The following is an 18,703-nucleotide window of genomic DNA, read 5'->3' as shown; positions in this document are numbered from 1 at the left end:
ACATCTCTCAGTGATGCCATGTAAGGTACTGATAAATTGACCATCCCTGAGATGTCGAACCAAAAATTGCCTTTTCCTTGGCTGGGAAGGCTTAAATGATCCTTCTGCTTGGGATTCTTCATGTTACATCCCTCACTGAGCAAATTTGCATTTCCCCCTCCAAAAAACACCATCCCTCTACTTGGGATCATGAGCATTGCCATGCTGGTGGGTGGGGAAAAGGGAGAAAAATATTTTTGTGCATGCACTGAATATTTGCTCAATAGGTAAAAGTTTGATCCTCTCTGGGGAAGAATTAGTGCAGTCTAGGGAGTGTGAAGATGCTCTGCTCATCCTGAAGCGTGGCTGCGTGCTTTGGGATCTGTCCTGGGATGGGTTTTTGGCATTGCTGGCCCCTTGGCTGTTGTTTGAACGTGGACTTGGGTTCCCATCACTCCGGCTGCTTGTGCCGGGAAGGGCTTGGAAGCATCACCTCCTGCTGCGGCTCGGCAGTGCCAGCACCCACGGGGCTTTTAATAGCTCTGGGAGAAGCCCAGAAATACCCGTTCCCGCGGGGGATCTGCCGAGAGCTCGCAGGAATGATGCTGGCAGGGCTCTCTCCCCTGCTCCCATGCCGATTTAAGAGGATGGCCTGGACCATTCCCTTCCAGCAGCCTCCGGCAGCCAAGCATGAAGTCCCCGGGGCTGAGCCTGGCTGTGTAACCCTTGCTGGCCAGGGCAGAGCTCCATGGAGCAAGGATGCTTTTCTTTGGATCCTCCCAAAATCCAGATCCCTGCAGCATCTTTCCCCTAGGATATTCTCTTGGGGTCTGGCATCCTCCTCATAGGATATTCTTGTGGAATCTAGCAGCCCTGCAGCATCATCATCCCCAGGAGGTTCTCCTGGGGTCTGGCATCCCCACAGCATCATTCCCCCAGGTTATTCTCTTGGAATCCATCCTCCTGGCAGCAACATTCCCCTCAAAATATTCTCCAGGGATTTCTGCTCTCCATCCAGCTCCTTCTCCCGTCCCCACTGCCAGACAACAACAGTTGGTGGCTGAGAACAGGGATGGCCACTCTTAGCCACTGTGTGAAACATCCGTGGGGGATGTTTTGGGTGAATTTGGGGTAAATTTGGCAGCATTTTTTGCCTAATGGACCAGTTTAGGTTTAGTTTTTTGTCTTCTCTGTTGATGAGCTGAAAAGTGCTGTGAAACCATCGAGCGTTATAATTAAAATGGGTTAATGAGGAACCTCCTGGAGCTTTGGCTGGTGCCACCTTGGGAACATTGGCAGGTCCCCAAGATGAGGCTGTGCACCCAGTGGCATTTCTAAATAATTAATGTGTTTAGTTTATATAATATATGGCTTATCTTAATAATTTATAGGAGATATTTTTTACTCAGGCAGCTCCCTGTGGTGTCCTGGGGCCAGTACCTGATGTCCCCAATATCAGGGATGCTCTGCTGACCCCACACCCCGACACATCCCCAGCTCTGGTCTGATCCCAACTTTGAGATGATTTGGGGTGGATTTTTACCAGCTGGGAGACCTGTTTGGCTGAGCATGTCCCCAGGTGGATGGGCCAGATCCTGAGGATGCTGCTCCTCACCTTGCCTGAACCCTCCAGCCTCGGGGAAGAGGGTGCGAATTTTCCCTTTTAAGGGCAACACCACAGCTGTATCTTCAAATCTCTCCCCTGCCTTGGGATTTCTTTGTGCTCCAGCCATATCCTAACTGAAACCAGGATTTTTATTTCTCCTTTTGATTTATTGGATGGTGGAGCTGGGATGTTTTATTTCAGATGGCACCAGCTTTGCTTGGGGGGGCGGAGGGGGACCGAGCCCTGCAAGGGAGTTGCTTTAATCCTGAGTGAGAGCACCGAGGACCGGATATAACTTGGCACTGGGATGGCTGGCTGGGAACAGGGATTTATGTGATCCCTGACCAGCAGAGGAGAAATAGCTTTACTTTTTACTTTTAGATTTTTTTCCCCTCCCTAACTCAGTGGAAAGGGCCAGTGTTGCGAGGCTGCATGTCTGTATGGGGAAATGGTCACCTCCACTTAGGAATTTTGGGGGATGGGAACATCTATCTCATATCATGGTGGTGATGGTGAGGTGGTGTCCATCTCCTGCAGACTGTGCTGGGAAGGGATTAATAATTGGGTCTGGCACCTCTGGGGTGCTGTTCCCTTAAACTATTCTCTCCCAAAATCTTTCACCCTCTTGGGGTTGAGTATCCCTGCAGCATCATTCCCCCAGGGTATTTTCCCAACTCCCATGATTTGGTGGTGACTTTGGCAGAGGTGCATCTGACACATCCCACCCAGAGAGGTAACAGGCTGTTCTCCCTTGGGGGCAGCATTGTTTGTCCTGGGTGCTTTCCAGCAATTCTCCATGGGGCTGGAGCCATCCAATTCATCCTGGGTGCAGAAGAACTCCTTTACCCCATGCTTGATTATGGGTACCAGGCTTTTAATTCCTCAGGGGTCGCTAGCAGCACATCCTACTCTGGCAGATCCTGTGGGAGAAAAAAACCCCAGAAGTCAAGATAAAGATTTTTTTTTCCTGCTGCGAACATCCCAAAAGCTGCTGGAAGGGACAGCACACTCAAGCACATGTGTGTACACCCATGTGCAGCCCCACATAGCCTAGCAGCAAGCCAGAGTGCATTTAGGATGCATTTGGGGTCCATTTGCTGCTCAGTGAAAGTCTGAGCAGGATGCCAGACTGGCAACCCCTTGGATCTTTCTTCCCCCCCATGGCTGAATCCGTCCGGGGATGGAAAATTAGGTATGTTCTCTGTCGTGCTGTGTTTGTTGACTTAGCAGCACTTGGATTAAACAGGAAAATATTGATTTAAATATAGCACCTCTGGGGAGCACAGGAGTCGTGGGAACGCGGCCCCCGGCGCCCCGGCCGCTGCCTTCCCCACCTGCTGCTCCCAGAGCAGGGTGGCCGCACCCCGGAAAAGCCATCAGGGATGGACGGGGATCCCGCAGGGAAACATCGGGGTCACGTTCCCAGGGACGCTTGCGTAAACCACCCCCCTTCCCTCCCCAGCTCATCCCTCCCAGCTCATCCCTCCAGATCTGATCCTCCAGAAGCTCCTCCTGGCTGTGGGGACAGCTCAAAGGCTGGATCCATGCACTGGCCATGTGTTCCTAAAGTTTGTCGTCTTTGGGCTTAGTTTCCCTCCATCCATTTCTGTAAATCCCCACAGAAACCAGGTCTGGGGCTGTGGCTGGGAACTGTCTTGTTTTTTGGTGTTTCTGGAAATCTGGAATTGAAGCAGCTGCAGGGGAGAGATGGGAATGGGCAAATCTTGGCTCTCCTCTCCCTGCTCCAATGGTTTGCCCAGGGTTTGTGTCCCTGGATCTGCCATGCTCAGCGAAATGCTGCAGTGGGGGGAAACTGAGGCACACAGGCAGCCCTGCAGAGAGGTGGGATGTGGGATGGAGCATGGAGAAGTTGGCTGGAATCAGGTGATGCTGCTGTCAGTGGCATGGATTGACCCTGGGATCAGTGGTGTGGGGCCAGGCAACATGTCCAGGGGGGTGGCCCAGCCCACATGCCCTTAACTCTGCCCATTTTTGTCTCTTTCTTTCCCCACTGCCAAAATCCTTTATCTTTGCCCATTTTTTAGTCTTTCCTTCCCCAGTGCCAAAATTCACCTAACTCTGCCCATTTTTACCTCTTTTCTTTCTCTAGTGGCAAAGTCCCCTAAACTCTGCCCAATTTTTACTCTTCCTCAGCCCAAATCCTCTTATCTCTGCCCATTTTTGTCTCTTCGTTCCCCTGCTGCCCAAATCCCCTTAACTCAGCCCATTTCTGCCCCTTCCTTCCTCATTGCCAGAGCTTTGAACAGAGCTGCTTTGTCCCTTGTCCCCTCCGCACTGTAATTAAAAGCCTGCAATTAATTAGGCAGCGAGCTCCACCGGAGGGGATGATCCACGTGGGATGTGCATCCTTTAAGGCCCGGGGTGGTGATGCAGGGCAGGATCCAGGCTTGGAGCAACAGGGTTAGTGCTGGGCTAAGCTGGTCCTGGGGGCTGGCCTTGGCCTGTGGCTGCCTGATCCAAAGGTCAGGCTCTTGGCAGGATCCAGGGACTGCAGCAAGGGTGGGAGGATGGAATGGGCTCAGCTTCCAGCCTGTGGAAGAGAGAGACCCACAGTCGTGCAGCTGGGATGCACCAGGAGCTCCCTGGAGGGGTACACAGGGAGAAGCTGGTTCTGGAGCTTGTGCAGCCAGGGAAATCCCTGGAACTTGTGTGGATGTGCATCTCTGCACAGGGAGTCCTGGAGGGCAGGGATGCACATCCAGAGGGTATCGAAAGGACCTGGCACAGGGATACATGTAAAGGGAAGAGGTCCCTGGTGCAGGGATACAGATATGGGGGCATGGAGAGGGCCCTAGTTCTGGGATATATTCTCAGAGATGCAGTGGGCAGCCTGCCTGCACCCTGCCTGCATCTGTGCACAGATGCCTGGGCTTTTCCATGGAAAATCACATGCTTCCAAAGCTGCTGGGAGGAGGTGGCCTTGTTCTTCCATCTGCTCTTGCCAGGGAAGCAGCAGGTCGGCCTCTCTGAGATGTAACCTTCAGGTAACCTCCTGCCAAACCCAGCTGGGATCGAGGCTCAAAGCTTCCCAGGGCTTGTTCCTGCAGCCTTAATCCATCATTGTAAGGGTTGTGGAATCCTTGGAAGTGTTCAAGGCCAGACTGGATGGGCCTTGGAGCAACCTGTTCTAGTGGGACATGTCCCTGCCCATGGTAGGGGGTTGGAACAAGATGAACTTAAGGTGCCATCTGGTCCAAACCATTCTGTGATTCTCTCATTCTCTGATTTAGTGCATTTCCCAGGGATATTTCTGAAGAGGGAGACTTCCCCTGGATATTGATCTCTGTGTGATGGGAGTATGCAGAGAGGAGATGTTCTGAGGTCCCTTGCTGAGCTCCCTCACCTGGTCACAGCAGGTCCCATGGGGCATCCCACAGCTTCAGAGCTCCAGCAGGAACTTCTCCTAAGTCCAGGATGGAGAAGGAGGTGCCCTCACACAAAGGGAAGGTGCAGCAAGGCAGCACTGGGGTTTGGCCAGTACAGTTTCCTTTTCTCTCAGGGCATGCCCTGGAAAACAGGGAAGGAGACTCCCATCCATCCATCCATCCATCCATCCATCCATCCATCCATCCATCCATCCATCCATCCATCTTCCCATTTATCTTTCCATCCGCTTTGTTCATCCACCTATCTTCATCCATCTCCTCCCATCTCCATCAGCCTCCATCCATGTCCATGATCCCATCCAGCCATCCCCCTCCGCCCATTCCCACCACCCATCCAAAATAACAGTCTCCACATGCTATCCAGGCATGATTTTCCAAGAGAGCATGGTCCATCTTCCAGGATGTCTCCTCCTGAAGGCATCAAGCTTGGCTTGCACAGACAGAGCCCACTGAAACAAAAGCGTTGCCATTTCCACCATGGTGCTTCCAGGCCAGGATGTGTCCAGTGAAGAAAATTCAGCCACTTACACCCCCTCTCCCTCAGTGTGGCTCTTTTTTAAAGCTCTGATGGTTGGTCCCGGTGGGACTGTTTCTCCGGACTCCCTTGGTTTCCATGGAGAGGATGAGTGAGGAATTTCAAAGGGAATGGCTCCAGTAAATGAACTCTTCTCTAAAAATAGTGTGTTTGCTTTTGGTTCTTTGGGAACTGTGGCCCGGCCAATGAGAGGGAGAACAAAAATCAGCATCTGGGTAAAAGTATTCCAGTAACTCACTCTTTGTGCAAATTCCCCTTGGAGCTGCTCAGCTTCCGGGGGACAGGAGGCTTATCCCAGTTCCTGCCCTCATGACCATCATTCCTGGGTGCAGCTAGGGGCTGTCCCCAAGCCTGGTGCTCCCCTGTACATTGTGTAGGGTCTTTTGGGTAGAATCCCTTTACTCCGAGTAGTGGAAGGATTGATGGGAGCAGATGTTGGGCTTGTGTGACCCCCATGTCTTCTGTTGTCCTGCAAACCCCAGACATGTCCCTTTTGGGAACCAGGAGGTAGCCACCACCACCTTCCACCCCATCAATGACATACAGGACAGCAGTGAGCCCCACCAGGACATCCCTGCATGGATGTGCTGGGAAAAGGACCACACCTGTGGTCCTACTCACCACCAGGTGACTCTGGAGGAGTCACCATCCCAGTGAGGGGACAGCCACCACCAGGTTCCCCCTGGAGAAGCCACCATCCTGCTGTGGGGTCACCAGCATCCCTGAATGGTCCTCGGGGCTGGAGAAGGTTTCCTTGGTGGTGCCATGGAGTTGCTATTTGTGACTGCCTGTTCCCAAGCCCTCCGATACTCTCCAAAAAAAACAAAAAGGGAGTTGTTTGCATGGGAAGATTGGCATCTCCGAGCCTGGGATATGGTTTCCTGCTTTTTTTAGCTGGAGTAGCAGCAGACTCGTCGGCCTGCCCTGATTTGGCATCCTTCTTCTTGCTCTTTTTTTTTTTGGAAGAGTTTCATCCTGACCCCTCGGCAGAAACACCGTTGCTAGCAGTAGGGGATCGGGTTTGGTCCTTCAGATTTTTTTGGGGTTGCCCAAAAGCCCGGTGAGATGGGATGTAGATGGCTCAGAGCCTCGGTGAGCGGAGAGGGAACTCGTTCCCTGATCGTCCGAACCTGGAGCAGGTCAGTGGATGCTGAACCCCCCCTGTTCCACCCCTCCCCCCACCCCAGGGCACCGCCGTGACAATGACAGGGCAGGGAAGCTGTCACCTCTCGCCTTGACTGTGATGTGACGTGGGCTGTGGGCGTTCCTGGCGAGGTCTGTGGTTCCCCCCCCTCCCCAGATCCCTGCTGTCCCGCTTGCAGCCGGCTCAGGGGACCCACGGAGTCTGTGGGGCACAGCTGGGTGAAGCTCAGCTGCTTCCAGGATATGGATCCAGGCAGGAGGGACAGGAGAAGTCCTGGCAGGGGCATGGAATGGAGTGTTCAGGTCTCCTACCTCCTCCATCAGCTCCTGGATATCCATCAGCTCCTGGGTGACCATTAGCTCCTGTGAGCTTGTGGATTTGTGGGTGCCCACGGATTTCTGGTACCTGTTTGATCCTAAGGATCCATCTGCCAGCTCCTGGCTATCTGTCAGCCACCAGATGACATTTCTGGGAGCCCATGGACTCCTGGTACTGGTTGGCACCTGAGGGGCCATCAGCTCATGGGGGCCTGTGATTACTTCTGGATTTGTGCATGTCCATGGACTCCTGACACCTGTTGGATCCTAGGAATCCATCACCTCCTGCATTCCCATCCCCTCTGGGTGCCCATTGGCTGTTTGGTGTCTGTGGGCTGCTGATTACCTGCTGGATGCTGGCCATCTATCAGGTCCTGGGTGCCCATGGCCTCTGGATGCCCATAAGCCTCTGAGTGTCTTTCAGCTCCTTTGTGCTTGTGGATTCAGGGGTGCCCAGAGTCTCTTTTGGATCGTGGGCATCCATCAACTCCTGGGTACCCAGGGAGTTCCTACTAGATTCTGGGTGCCCATGGACTCCAGGGTAGCTCCTGAGCAGCCATCAGCTCCTGAGCACCCATCATCTTTGACTCCTGAATACCTCTTGGCTTCGGGTGTGCTTGGAATTCTGGCTCCAAATGGAGACCTGGATCCCCATCAGCTCCTGGGTACCAAACAGCTCCTGGTGCCCATCACTCCCTGCATGCCAGGCTGGCTCCCTCCTGGCTATCCCAAGACTTTTGGCCCCATTCCACCAAGCAGCCAGGGCACCTCTCACCCACCTGTGCCAAGCTGGCATCCAGCAGTGATACCAGGGAGTGCCAGAATCAGGTATCCTTCTCCCTGGCTTCCTTGTCCCCCCATATCCTAATAACCATTGCTTTTGGGGTGGCGTGGGATGTGGGGTCAGGCTTGTGCCAGCTGCACAGGATGCTGATGGGGGATCCAGGGATTCTAGCGAGTTGAGGGGGTGGAATTACTCCTGTCCCGGTGGGTGCAGGGCCAAGCCCACTGGGAGGCAGCAGGGAAGGAGCAGGGGGAGGGAAGAAGAGCTGGGCTGACCTCAGCATCTGGAAAGCTGCGCTCTTGGGCCGTGGCCTGCGTGCCGAAAACCGGAGGCAAAAAAAACCTTCCATATTTGGTGAAAGTTGCTCCAGGACTCGGCCAAGGCTGGCAGCTAACAGGGGGCCACAAGCCCCCAGCTCTGCCCCGGACCACAGGTTTTGTAAGGGCTCTGCAAATGTGCCAGGGAATGGATGGTGACTGGGGAGGGTTAAATTGGGGTGAGCATCTCCAGTCGGGTGGGAAGCGGGGCGTGGAGAGGGGAGATCCATGGGATGCTGCCAAGGAGGATGTAGGAGATGCACCAGCACAATCCTGAGCTCTGAATTTTGGCAGAGGGGAGAAGCCCTCACCACAGTCCCACTGGTGGAAACCCTGATTTCTAATGAAAATCCCACTAGAGGAGGAATTTTTAGAGGAGGAATTTTTGTTGCTTTGGGAGATGTGTCTCCTACAGCTCCCCATTCCCCATCCCACTGGCACTGCTCCCAGCACGGCTGCTCCCCTGCACAGCACAGGGATGCCCAGCATCCTCCCACCCTGCCTTGAAAAAATCACCCCAACTCCTTTATTTTTTATTCCCATTTTTTTCTCACACTTTAAAAGCAGAGTTGCAGCCAGGCCGTGTCCTCCTGGGATGAATCACCGCAGCCGAGAAGTCCAAGAAGGGAAAACAACTGAATTCCCGTGCACTGGGGCTGAAGCTGCCCTGCTCCTCCCCCTCCTCCTCCTCCTCATCCTCCCCATCCCAGAGGCGGTGGTGCTGCCGGGTTTCTCCATGGGAGCATCCCCAACCAAATCAATGCTCCTCTGTGAGCTGGGAGCCTGGGAAAAACCACGGCCCAGGGAAAAGCAAACATCTCCAGCTCCGGGCCTGTGAATAAACACGGGAATATTATTAGTAACTGAAGCGGGGCTGAATCAGAGCTGCTGATTTATGCTCTTATTTCCTTTCAAGAAGTTACTCTTTGGAGAGCAGCTCGGACTTTCCTTACCCGTGGGAGAGCAGAGAGAGGCTGGGCAGGGAGGAAATGCAGCCCTGGATGTGATTCCGGACAGGCTCGGGCACGGCCCCTCTTCTGTGCCACAGGTCCTCCTGTTCTCATGGGAGTGGCTTCCCCAGGACCTGGTGGTCCCAGGGATGGGTTGGCTATTGTTAGAGATGAGAGGCTGGTAGCAGGGAGGGAGAGGTTGGAAGCCAGGGATGAGGTGACACCTGGAGAAAGAGGTGACTTGTGCTCAGGGATGGCGGTGGTTGGCACCCAGGGATGGGCTGACGTGTCCAAAAAAGGTGACTGGCACCCAGGGATGGACGTGGCTGATCCTCTCCTTGGTGGACCATCCCCCAACTTTATGGCATATGTGGGACATGGGGCAGAGCGTCACTGATCCCAAGGGGAAGGCTGCTGAGGTTTGAAAACCCTACAAAACCCAATCAAAACTCCTGCTTTAATACTTCCCAAGAGAACAAAATGTGATATTTTTTTTCCCCCCTGAGTGGTTTCCTGCCAGAGGCTGAGTGGTAGAAGAAATACAGGATTGGATAGAATAGCATCATCCTGTTTTGGGAGATGGCACCAGCCAGGGGCTTTTCTGGCTGCATGAGGAAGTTTTATGTGCCAGGATGATGCTGCATGTTGCAGAGATGTTTGCTCATTGTATTGGAATGGATGGAAGCAGGTCCAGTTTATTTCGTAGCCTTTTTCTTTCCAGGGTTTTGGTAGAAATAGAGCTGAGGATGTGTTAAAATTGTTCAGCTTGGGAATTCCCATGCACTGTCCCCGTGGACCAGTGGTTCCCACTATGTCCCAGCTCCCTCTAGTGGGATCTACCCTGGAAACAAGCATACAGGGAAAGAAAAGGTGCAGAAATTCCACATTCTTTCAAACTGGGAATGGTGGTTTCAAGGAGGTGACAAGATTCAAGTAGTTCCTAGCACAATTCTAAGGTGACACCCTAGAGAATCTCCCGTCAGGATCTGGCAGCAGGAATGAGCTGCAATGAGAGAAAAACAGCTTGTATTTATTTACTCTTAAAATTTTGGCATGTTTTGGAGGGGTGGGGATAATTTTGCTTGAGGCAGGGTTAGCTCCTCCTTCAGCAGCTGCAGGAAGGCCCCGAGCAGCAAATCCTACTCTCCAAGGGGTCTAAACCACTCCATTTCACCCCCTAAATCTGGATATTTTCAGCCCAGAACAGGATCTCAGGGGCAAAATCCCTGCTGCAGCTCACTCAGGATATGGCTGGGTGCTGGCACAGCTCATTACACCAATGAAAGGGAGAAACACCGAGTGCCGTGGGTGTGGGAATTTTGGGATGATCCCTGGGGATACAGCGATCCTCCTTCCCATGGGATGTGATTTTAGCATCCCAGACGGGTGGTGACAGCACAAGGAACTCCCTCCCACACTGACCAAATTCCCAGGATTTAGGAGAGTGGGGAGAGTCTTCAGAGTGGCTGAAAACATCATCAATCCATGCACTCATGTGTGCACAGCCTCAGCCCGGGCTCAAGGGGCAGAATTTTTTGTGTGATGGCTGTGATTCCTCATGGAATGTACATTCCCGCTCTCCCTTTGGCCTTTGTTTGTTTAAAAAAATGGATGTTTTAGGACCTTCCTCCATCGCTGCCTCTTTGTTAGCAGGGGTGGAGGCAGGACACAATATACCATGGCCTTTCCCAAATATTTTAGGATGTTTTAAAATCCCTGGGGATGCTCAAACTCCTCCTATATTGATATTCCTGCACAGGGAAAAGCAAAATGATGAGGTTGCATCCTGAGCCTAATTTAAAAATACAGTAAATCAAGATGGGAGAGTTCCCATCCTTCTTCAGGGCTGTATTTCCAATGTCAGAGGGAAAGCTGGGGGGGAAAGGCCTTTCCTTGGCCGCCCATCCCAGGTTTGGGGTGCTGCTGAATCACCCCCACTGCCAGATCATCTCCGTCTTTGGGTTTTCGGGAGCATTTTGCCACGCTGGCACAAGCCTTGGGATGGGGAATGAGTCCCTTGGCTCCATCCCAAGGAACTGGCAGGCATTTCCCAGGAGGGTTTGGGGTTTCGGGGGAGGAAACGCCCAGGTTGGGGAAAAAAAAAAATCACAACAGGGGCCGGTCCGAAAGGAAATCTAAAGGTGTTTACAAAGAGTCGCGCTGCTAAAAATAACCGGCTCATATTTTAGACAGCCCTAAAAATAGGCAGCGCTGTCGGAGTGGCCAAACACTCCCAGGAATTTCCTGTGGGCTGCGAGCCGCCTGCAGGGGGGTCCGGCTCCGCTGGACGGAGTTTGCTTTCCTGGGTGATGGAGAGGTGACCCCCGCCGGGCCCCCAAAGCACGGCGGGATTCGGCCTGGCTCCTTCCCGACGGGTTTAACCCTTCTCCAGCCGTCCTCCCTCCCTCCCTCCCTCTATGTCGCATCCCGAGGTGGCTTTGAGCGAGGGTTCCAAACGCACGGGAGGAACGCGCAGCCTCTGCAGCCCGCACCGGGGAGTCCTTGCAGCGCTCCCGCGGGCTTGGATGCAGGGATTGACCCAAGGGTGGCGTCCAGGGAGCGGGGAAAGGCTCTCCTGCCGCGGAGGGACCGCGCTGCTCGCCCCGGGGACGGGCGGGCCCGGGGGAGGGCTCGGGGGCGTCGCTGCGGGAGGAGCCGCCGGGTCACAGCGGCGCCGGGGCAGGGACTGAGGCAGGAGCGGGCTGGGATGGCCGGGGGATGGGATTGGGACTGCCAGAGGAGTGGGAATGGGATTGGGATTGCCAGAGGAGTGGGAATGGGATTGGGATTGCCAGAGGAATGGGAATGGGATTGCCGGAGGAATGGGATTGGGATTGCCAGAGGAATGGGAATGGGATGGCCGGGGGAATGGGATTGGGATTGCCAGAGGAGTGGGAATGGGATTGGGATTGCCAGAGGAGTGGGATTGGGATTGCCAGAGGAATGGGAATGGGATTGCCAGAGGAGTGGGAATGGGATTACCAGAGGAATGGGATTGGGATTGCCAGAGGAGTGGGAATGGGATTGCCAGAGGAGTGGGAATGGGATTACCAGAGGAATGGGATTGGGATTGCCAGAGGAGTGGGATTGGGATTGCCAGAGGAATGGGATTGGGATTGCCAGAGGAGTGGGAATGGGATTGCCAAAGGAGTGGGATTGGGACTGCCAGAGGAGTGGGATTGGGATTGCCAGAGGAATGGGAATGGGATTGCCAAAGGAGTGGGATTGGGACTGCCAGAGGAGTGGGATTGGGATTGCCAGAGGAATGGGAATGGGATTGCCAGAGGAATGGGATTGGGATTGCCGGGGGAATGGGATTGGGATTGCCAGAGGAGTGGGAATGGGATTGCCGGGGGAATGGGATTGGGATTGCCAGAGGAATGGGAATGGGATTGCCGGGGGATTGGGATTGCCGGAGGAGTGGGAATGGGATTGCCGGGGGAATGGGATTGGGATTGCCAGAGGAGTGGGAATGGGATTGCCAGAGGAATGGGATTGGGATTGCCAGAGGAGTGGGAATGGGATTGCCAGAGGAATGGGATTGGGATTGCCAGAGGAATGGGAATGGGATTGCCGGGGGATTGGGATTGCCGGAGGAGTGGGAATGGGATTGCCAGAGGAGTGGGAATGGGATTGCCGGAGGAATGGGATTGGGATTGCCAGAGGAGTGGGAATGGGATTGCCGGGGGAATGGGATTGGGATTGCCAGAGGAATGGGATTGCGGTTGCAAACCAGAGGAACTGGGGATTACAACGCGGCTGTAATCCAGATTGGCATCCCTGGTGGGTGCGGGATTGCAAAAGGAATGGGGTTGGGATTGCAACCCAAATGAACCTGGGATTGCAATGCAGTTGCACCCAGGTTTGCATCCCTGGTGGGTGCAGGATTGCAAGAGGAATGGGATCGGGACTGCAGCCCAGATGGATCTGGCGTTGCTGTGCAGATGGGCCCGGGTTTGCTTCCCTGCTGGGTCTGAGATTGCAACAGGAATGGGGTTGGGACTGCAAAAGGAATGGGATGGGATTGCAGCACAGATGGATTTGGGATTGCAAGGTGGCTGTACCCAGGTTTGAATCCTTGGTGGGTCTGTGGTTGCAACCCAAATGGTTCTAGAATTACCAAGGAATGGGTTTGGGATTTCAGCTAGATGGGTCTGGGACTGGAACCCAAATGGGCCCAGGATTCCAACACAGGTGGGGCCCAGGAAAGCAAATAAATGGGTCTGGGACTGCAGCCCAGAGCATTGCAGAACAGTTGGGCCTGGATTTGCACTCCAGGTGGGTTTGGGATTACAACCCCAAAGCACCCACAGTTGCAAACAGATGGGTCTGGAATTGAAATCCAGATGGGCCTATACTAGCAACCTGTTTTGTTCTGGGATTGGAACCCAAATGGATCTGGAATTACAACAGAAATTAGTCTGGAATTGGAACCCAAATAAAACAGGGATTGCAACAGAAGCATGTTTGCAATAGGATTCTAGCAGAGCCCAGGGTTTTATCCCTGATGGATCCCAGATTGCAATGCAGATATGCCCAGGATTGCAACTGAGATGGGTTTGAGATTGGAACCCAAATGTGTCTGGGATTACCACCAAAGTGAATCTGTGACTGGAGCTCAGAACAGCCTAGGGTTTCAATCCAGATGGCTCTGGGATTGCAATGCAGATGGATCCAAGCTTGCAACAAAACTGGTTCTGGGATGACAGCCTAAAGGAATCTGAGATTACGGCAGAAATGGGTCTGGGATTGAATCCCAGAAGAGCTCAGGACCGCAACCCAAACAGATCTGGGATTGCTAACCAAATAAACCCAGCGTCCCAACAGCTGGGATGACGAGGGCACTGCCGTTGCAGGAGCAGGGGCTGCTGCCTTGAGAACAGCCTCATTACCTGGTTGCAATTAGCTGCCCCTCTTCCCTGATCCCTGGGTGCCCTGACAGCTGCTGCAGCTCTCCTTGCATGCCCTGAGTGGTCCGTTCTCTGCCATGAACCCTTTCCCGGGGTGGGATGCTCATCATCCTCATTTCCAAGAGGAAATTTACTGGCTGCAACGGGAGGATGCAGCCCTGCTGCACGCCGTTGCTGTGGAAACGGGGTGAGCGGCTAATTAGATTTAATTAAGGAAGCAGGAGGGGAGCGTTACAAACAGATCTGGGCAGGATGCATCACCCGACCAGCAGGGATGTGGGTGCTGAGGCGGTGATGCCGTGGGGCAAAGGAGTTGTGCCTCAGTTTCCCCGTCTGCCAGGTCAGGGAGGAGGATATTCCCAGGGATGGAGTCCCTAAGGATGCTGAAGCACCCCGGCATCATCCGTGCAGCATCTCTCCCCTTCCCAACAAATCACAAGCCCCAAAAAGCATCAGCTCCCCCCACCCCCAGCATCCTCCCTGGGCAGAGCCTTTCCAGCGGCATCCCCCGGCGGGATCCGGCCCTGCGTGTCTGTGTGGGCTCGGCTCTGCCTCCCGCGCTCCCGCCGCTCCCGCCGCTCTCGCCGCTCCCGGCCCGTTCCTGGGCAGCTCCGGGGCCCGGGGTCCCTGGCGCGGCCGCGGACGCAGGCGCAGCCTCGCACCCCGCACAGCCGCTCTGCGGGAGCGCTTTTTATACATCCCCGTAGTTCCTCATCCAGCACCGAACCCCGGCGATATAAATAGCGCCTCGCTTTTATTCCCCTCCCCGCCGCATCCCGGCGCAGCGTTCCGGCTGGGGCGGACACCTGGGGATAGAGACGGAGAGATAGAGATAGAGATAGCGAGGGGATTTCTGCGCGATTCCTTGGGCCGCGTGGGACGGACCGACCCCCGGGACCCGCATGCTGCAGATGGTGAGGACTCTGGCGCAGTTCACCATCGCGCTGGAGGACATGCGAGACATCGGGGACGGCGTCGACGCGGCCTTCGCCACCTCCGGGCTCAGCGGGGCGGCCGAGGAGCTGCCGGAGAAGGGCCGCGCTGGCAACGAGGTGATGGCCAAAGGGGGCCCGGGGATGGAGCGGGGGAGGGGGCCCGGGGGGACGCGGGGCTGAGGTGGGGGCGCGGGGATGCGTCATGTTTGGACACGTGTGCAGAACCCGCACCTGTGGGGTCTGCGCCCAGATTGCCCTGGCAACCGTGCCTCCATCCTCATCCCCGGCTCCGCACCCCCGGGCTTCTCTGGATTGCGGGGAGAGGGGATGCTCCCACCCGGAGAGGGGGAGATGGGGGGGCAGAGCCATCGCTGCCATCGCTCCCCCCCCCGGGGCTGATTTACCCCGCGGAGGCGGCGGTGGTGGGAATACCCCGATCCCCTGGCGGCAGGGGCTGGTCCCCAGGGTGCTGAGCATCCCGGGGGAGGCAGGATGGGGCCGGGGTGAGGCGGGGGCGTCCCCAGGGAGAGCAGATGGAGCCTGAGGCATCATCGGGCCCCCAGCGGGGAGGCTTTGCTGGGGAATGCAGTGGGGCACAGCCTGGTTTTGCCCCGCTGGGACGGTGCCTTACTCCCAGCTCCTGCTCATCCCAGTGGGAATTTGCTCCTGTCGGGATAATATTGGTGCTGTAGCAGTGAAAAAAATCCACCTGCCAATAGCTGGGCCTCATCCTGCATCTCCCCACTGCTGCAAATCCCCAGCAGCAGGTGCAACGTGTGGTGCTGAGCCTGTCCAGCTCCTGGGTCTGACCCTTTGCTTCTGTCCTGAGCTGGGATGGCTCCAGGAAAAAACAAGAGCAGCAGGGAACTACAGGCTGGGTGAGGATTGGGGAAACTGAGGCACTTTGAGGCATCAGATTCCTCTAAGCTCCATCCTCCAGTGAGTGCACGTCCATCCATAATTACAACATATTAATCCAGCAGTGAGAGTTCATAAGCCTTCTAAGCAAGTGGGGAGGGCTCAGCTGGTGTCCCCGAGGACTCCAATGTCACCATGGTTTCCTGATTCCTGGAGAGACTTGGACCCGTCACCAATATTCGGCTCTAGACAAGAGTTTCCCCCGTGCTTGGTGGGAACAGCCTGGTGGGGAGCAGGGAAACTGAGGCACGGCTCTGTCCTAGAGCACTGAGCAGGATCTGGCCAGGATCTCTCTCCATTGCTCCCACAAGGGGCATGGTGGCCTCTCTCCATGGTGAGGATGGTCAAACTTCTTCCCGTGGCTGCAGAGCAGCTTCACACCTCCTTGTGTCCCTGCTGAGGAGGACACAGCCCCATGTGTCCAGGGGACAGGGGCTCATCCCACAGGACTGAGGGCATTTGGGGTGTCTCACACCCAGGGTCTGTGCAGAGTCTACACATGCAAAACTTTTGGGGTATCTGTGCACCCCGGGCACTTGGAGCATCTCTGCACCAAAAGCTTTTGGGATATCTCTGCACCTGGAGTCTCTCGGAGCACCTTCACATGCAAACCCTTTGGGGTGTCTCTGCACCCAGAATCTCTGGAGTGTCCAAACACAAAACTTCCAGGGTATCACTGCACCTCTGGAGCATTTCTGCATCCAAAACTTTCGGGGCCCAGGGCCCTTGGTGCATCTCTCACCGAAATCTCTTGGGGTGTCTCACACTCAGCACCCTTGAAACATTTCACACCCAGGTCTTCTGCACTCAGAGCCTTTGGAACATCTCACAACATTCGGGGTGTCTCCTGCCCTGGGCTCTGGAGCATTGGGCCCCCAGGCTGAGCTGCAGGGAGGGCACACACGAGGGGTCCCTGGGCCCCACAGCCCAGCAGACCCCGACCCATCTGCTTCCCGAGGCTCCGGCCCATCCCCACCGCCACCGCCCCGTGCCCCACGAATCCGCCCCCCGCGGGGCCAGGGCCCAGCCCCAGGGTGCCCGGGGTGCGGGGCGGGAGGCGAATTCCTACGGGTCCGCTCGGAGCGGGGCCGCCGGAGAGCCAGAGGGCTCCGGCACCGACCCATGTAGGGCTGTGAGCTCCAGGGCGGGCTCCTGACGCGGCCGCGGAGGAAACCAGGCGTCTGTGCGCTCGGTGTCATGTACTTCCTAATCCTCCCGGATTCCTCCATCGGGGTGGAGAGGCAGCGCAGGGGAGCTGGACGCCAGCCGGGCTCCTCCGGTGCTCAGCCTCCCCAGCCAGCCCCGGGGCCGGCCCCCATCCCCGGCACGCAGCGCCCTCTCCCCGGGTCACCCCAAAACACTCGTGTGTCTTCTCCCCCCGGGCAGGACATGAGGAAACACGTCATCATGACCCTGCTGGACACCGAGCAGTCCTACGTGGAGTCCCTGCGCACCTTGATGCAGGTAAGGTAGCCCGGCCGGGGTGTGACACCCCAAACCACAGCACGGGCTGGCCGCCGTCACCCCAAGCTGAGCCCGGCTGTGGGTGCTGTGCCAGGACCCGAGTGGCACCGGGCTGGGTTGGAGTGACGGGGGGGATGGTGGGGACAGCAGGAGTGGGAGTGGGAGCGCTGTGACAGCAGTGTCAAGAGCGGGGTGTGGGAGTTACCTCCAGCCCCAGAGCGAGCCTGTGACATTCCCAGGGTGTTGTCACCTGGCAGGTATCGTGTCCCCAAGTCTCTTGCCGTGCTTGCCTTCAGAAAGCTCTTCCTCATGTTGCACCCCATCTCCTGCTGGCCCTGCCACGATGGGGGACCCCTGAAATCCCCCGTTCCCTCGTGCTCCCGTTTCCTGCTCGGGATCGTCACCTGCAGACCTGAGCCAAAGGTTTTTCTTAGGCTTTTTTTGCTGAGCTGGTTCCAACCCCCCTGGAGCAGCCTGGCCGGAGGGTCCACCCCACGTTTCAGATGTTAATGAAGGTGTTTCAGCAGGTTAATGATGGTCAACGCCCTGGAGACATCACCTGGCCAAGGTGTGGGCTGTCCAGCCACATCCCTGCGGGGGGAAACACCAGAAACTCCGAGCTCTGCAAAAGCAGTGCCTGTGGGATCTCTGTGACAGTCCACAGGGGCAGGGGGCACCCCATCCCAACATTGTCATGGGCTCATCCCATAAATCCCCCACAAGGATGCCCCCATGGTGGACACGGATAGGACTGGCTGCTGCCTCTGCAGACCTGGGCTTAGGGGGGTGAGAGGGGAGATTTGGGGGAGAAGTGTACAGGGTTTGGGGGGTATCCCTGCTAGTCTTGGCATGGAGAGAGTTTGTCCTGTGATCTGTGCCATCCTTTGAGGTGGGAACCAGGTGGGAGCCACGGAGCATTAATGCCTGAGCTCTTGTCCACGGGACCTGTCCTGACACAGTGCCACCAGGGGGGACCTGACTTTCTGGTGGGGATCACAGGGCTCCAGGTGTCCCCAGTTCCCTGTCTCAGGGATGAGGTACTCAGATCCTTGGTATGGCTTGGTGGCACATAGCATGGGACAAGGATCACCTGGGAGCATCATTCCAGCCAAGCCAGATGGGCAAGCCCTGCCTGCTGTCCCTGTGTGCTGCAGCAAAGGCTGTTTCTGTGCTCTTCTCCCCCATGTGGGAAGCTTGGGATGCATGGCACAGTCCATCCCAGCTCCTGCTGGAGGTGCTGGACACATTAGGGCAGGTGAAGGGGGTTAGGACCCTCAGGATGGATTTAGGCCTTCTAACTTGAGTCTCCACGAGATATCTGACATCAGCTTGAGGAACATGATTTCTAGGGAATGACTCCTCCTCAACCAGCTTGGTTGGAGATGTCTGAAGCCACCAGAGATGGGCCCTGTCCTCAGTGCTCAGCTGTGTGGTCCT

General features: G+C 55.9%; 1 protein-coding gene across 1 annotated transcript in view; it reads left to right on the top strand.

The window, feature by feature from the left end:
- ARHGEF17 (Rho guanine nucleotide exchange factor 17) overlaps positions 1 to 18,703 on the top strand; it is a 31,543-nt gene that overhangs the window by 3,899 nt on the left and 8,941 nt on the right. Inside the window, exon 2 of the mRNA XM_083854831.1 lies at positions 17,189 to 17,266. Within this exon, the coding sequence (XP_083710957.1) occupies positions 17,189 to 17,266 (78 nt within the window). The remainder of the gene's footprint in view (positions 1 to 17,188; positions 17,267 to 18,703) is intronic.

This window comes from Zosterops lateralis (genome assembly GCF_965231275.1).
Source record: "Zosterops lateralis genome assembly, chromosome: 2".
In the NCBI taxonomy this organism is placed as follows: domain Eukaryota; kingdom Metazoa; phylum Chordata; class Aves; order Passeriformes; family Zosteropidae; genus Zosterops; species Zosterops lateralis.
This window is presented reverse-complemented; position numbering and strand designations above follow the sequence as displayed.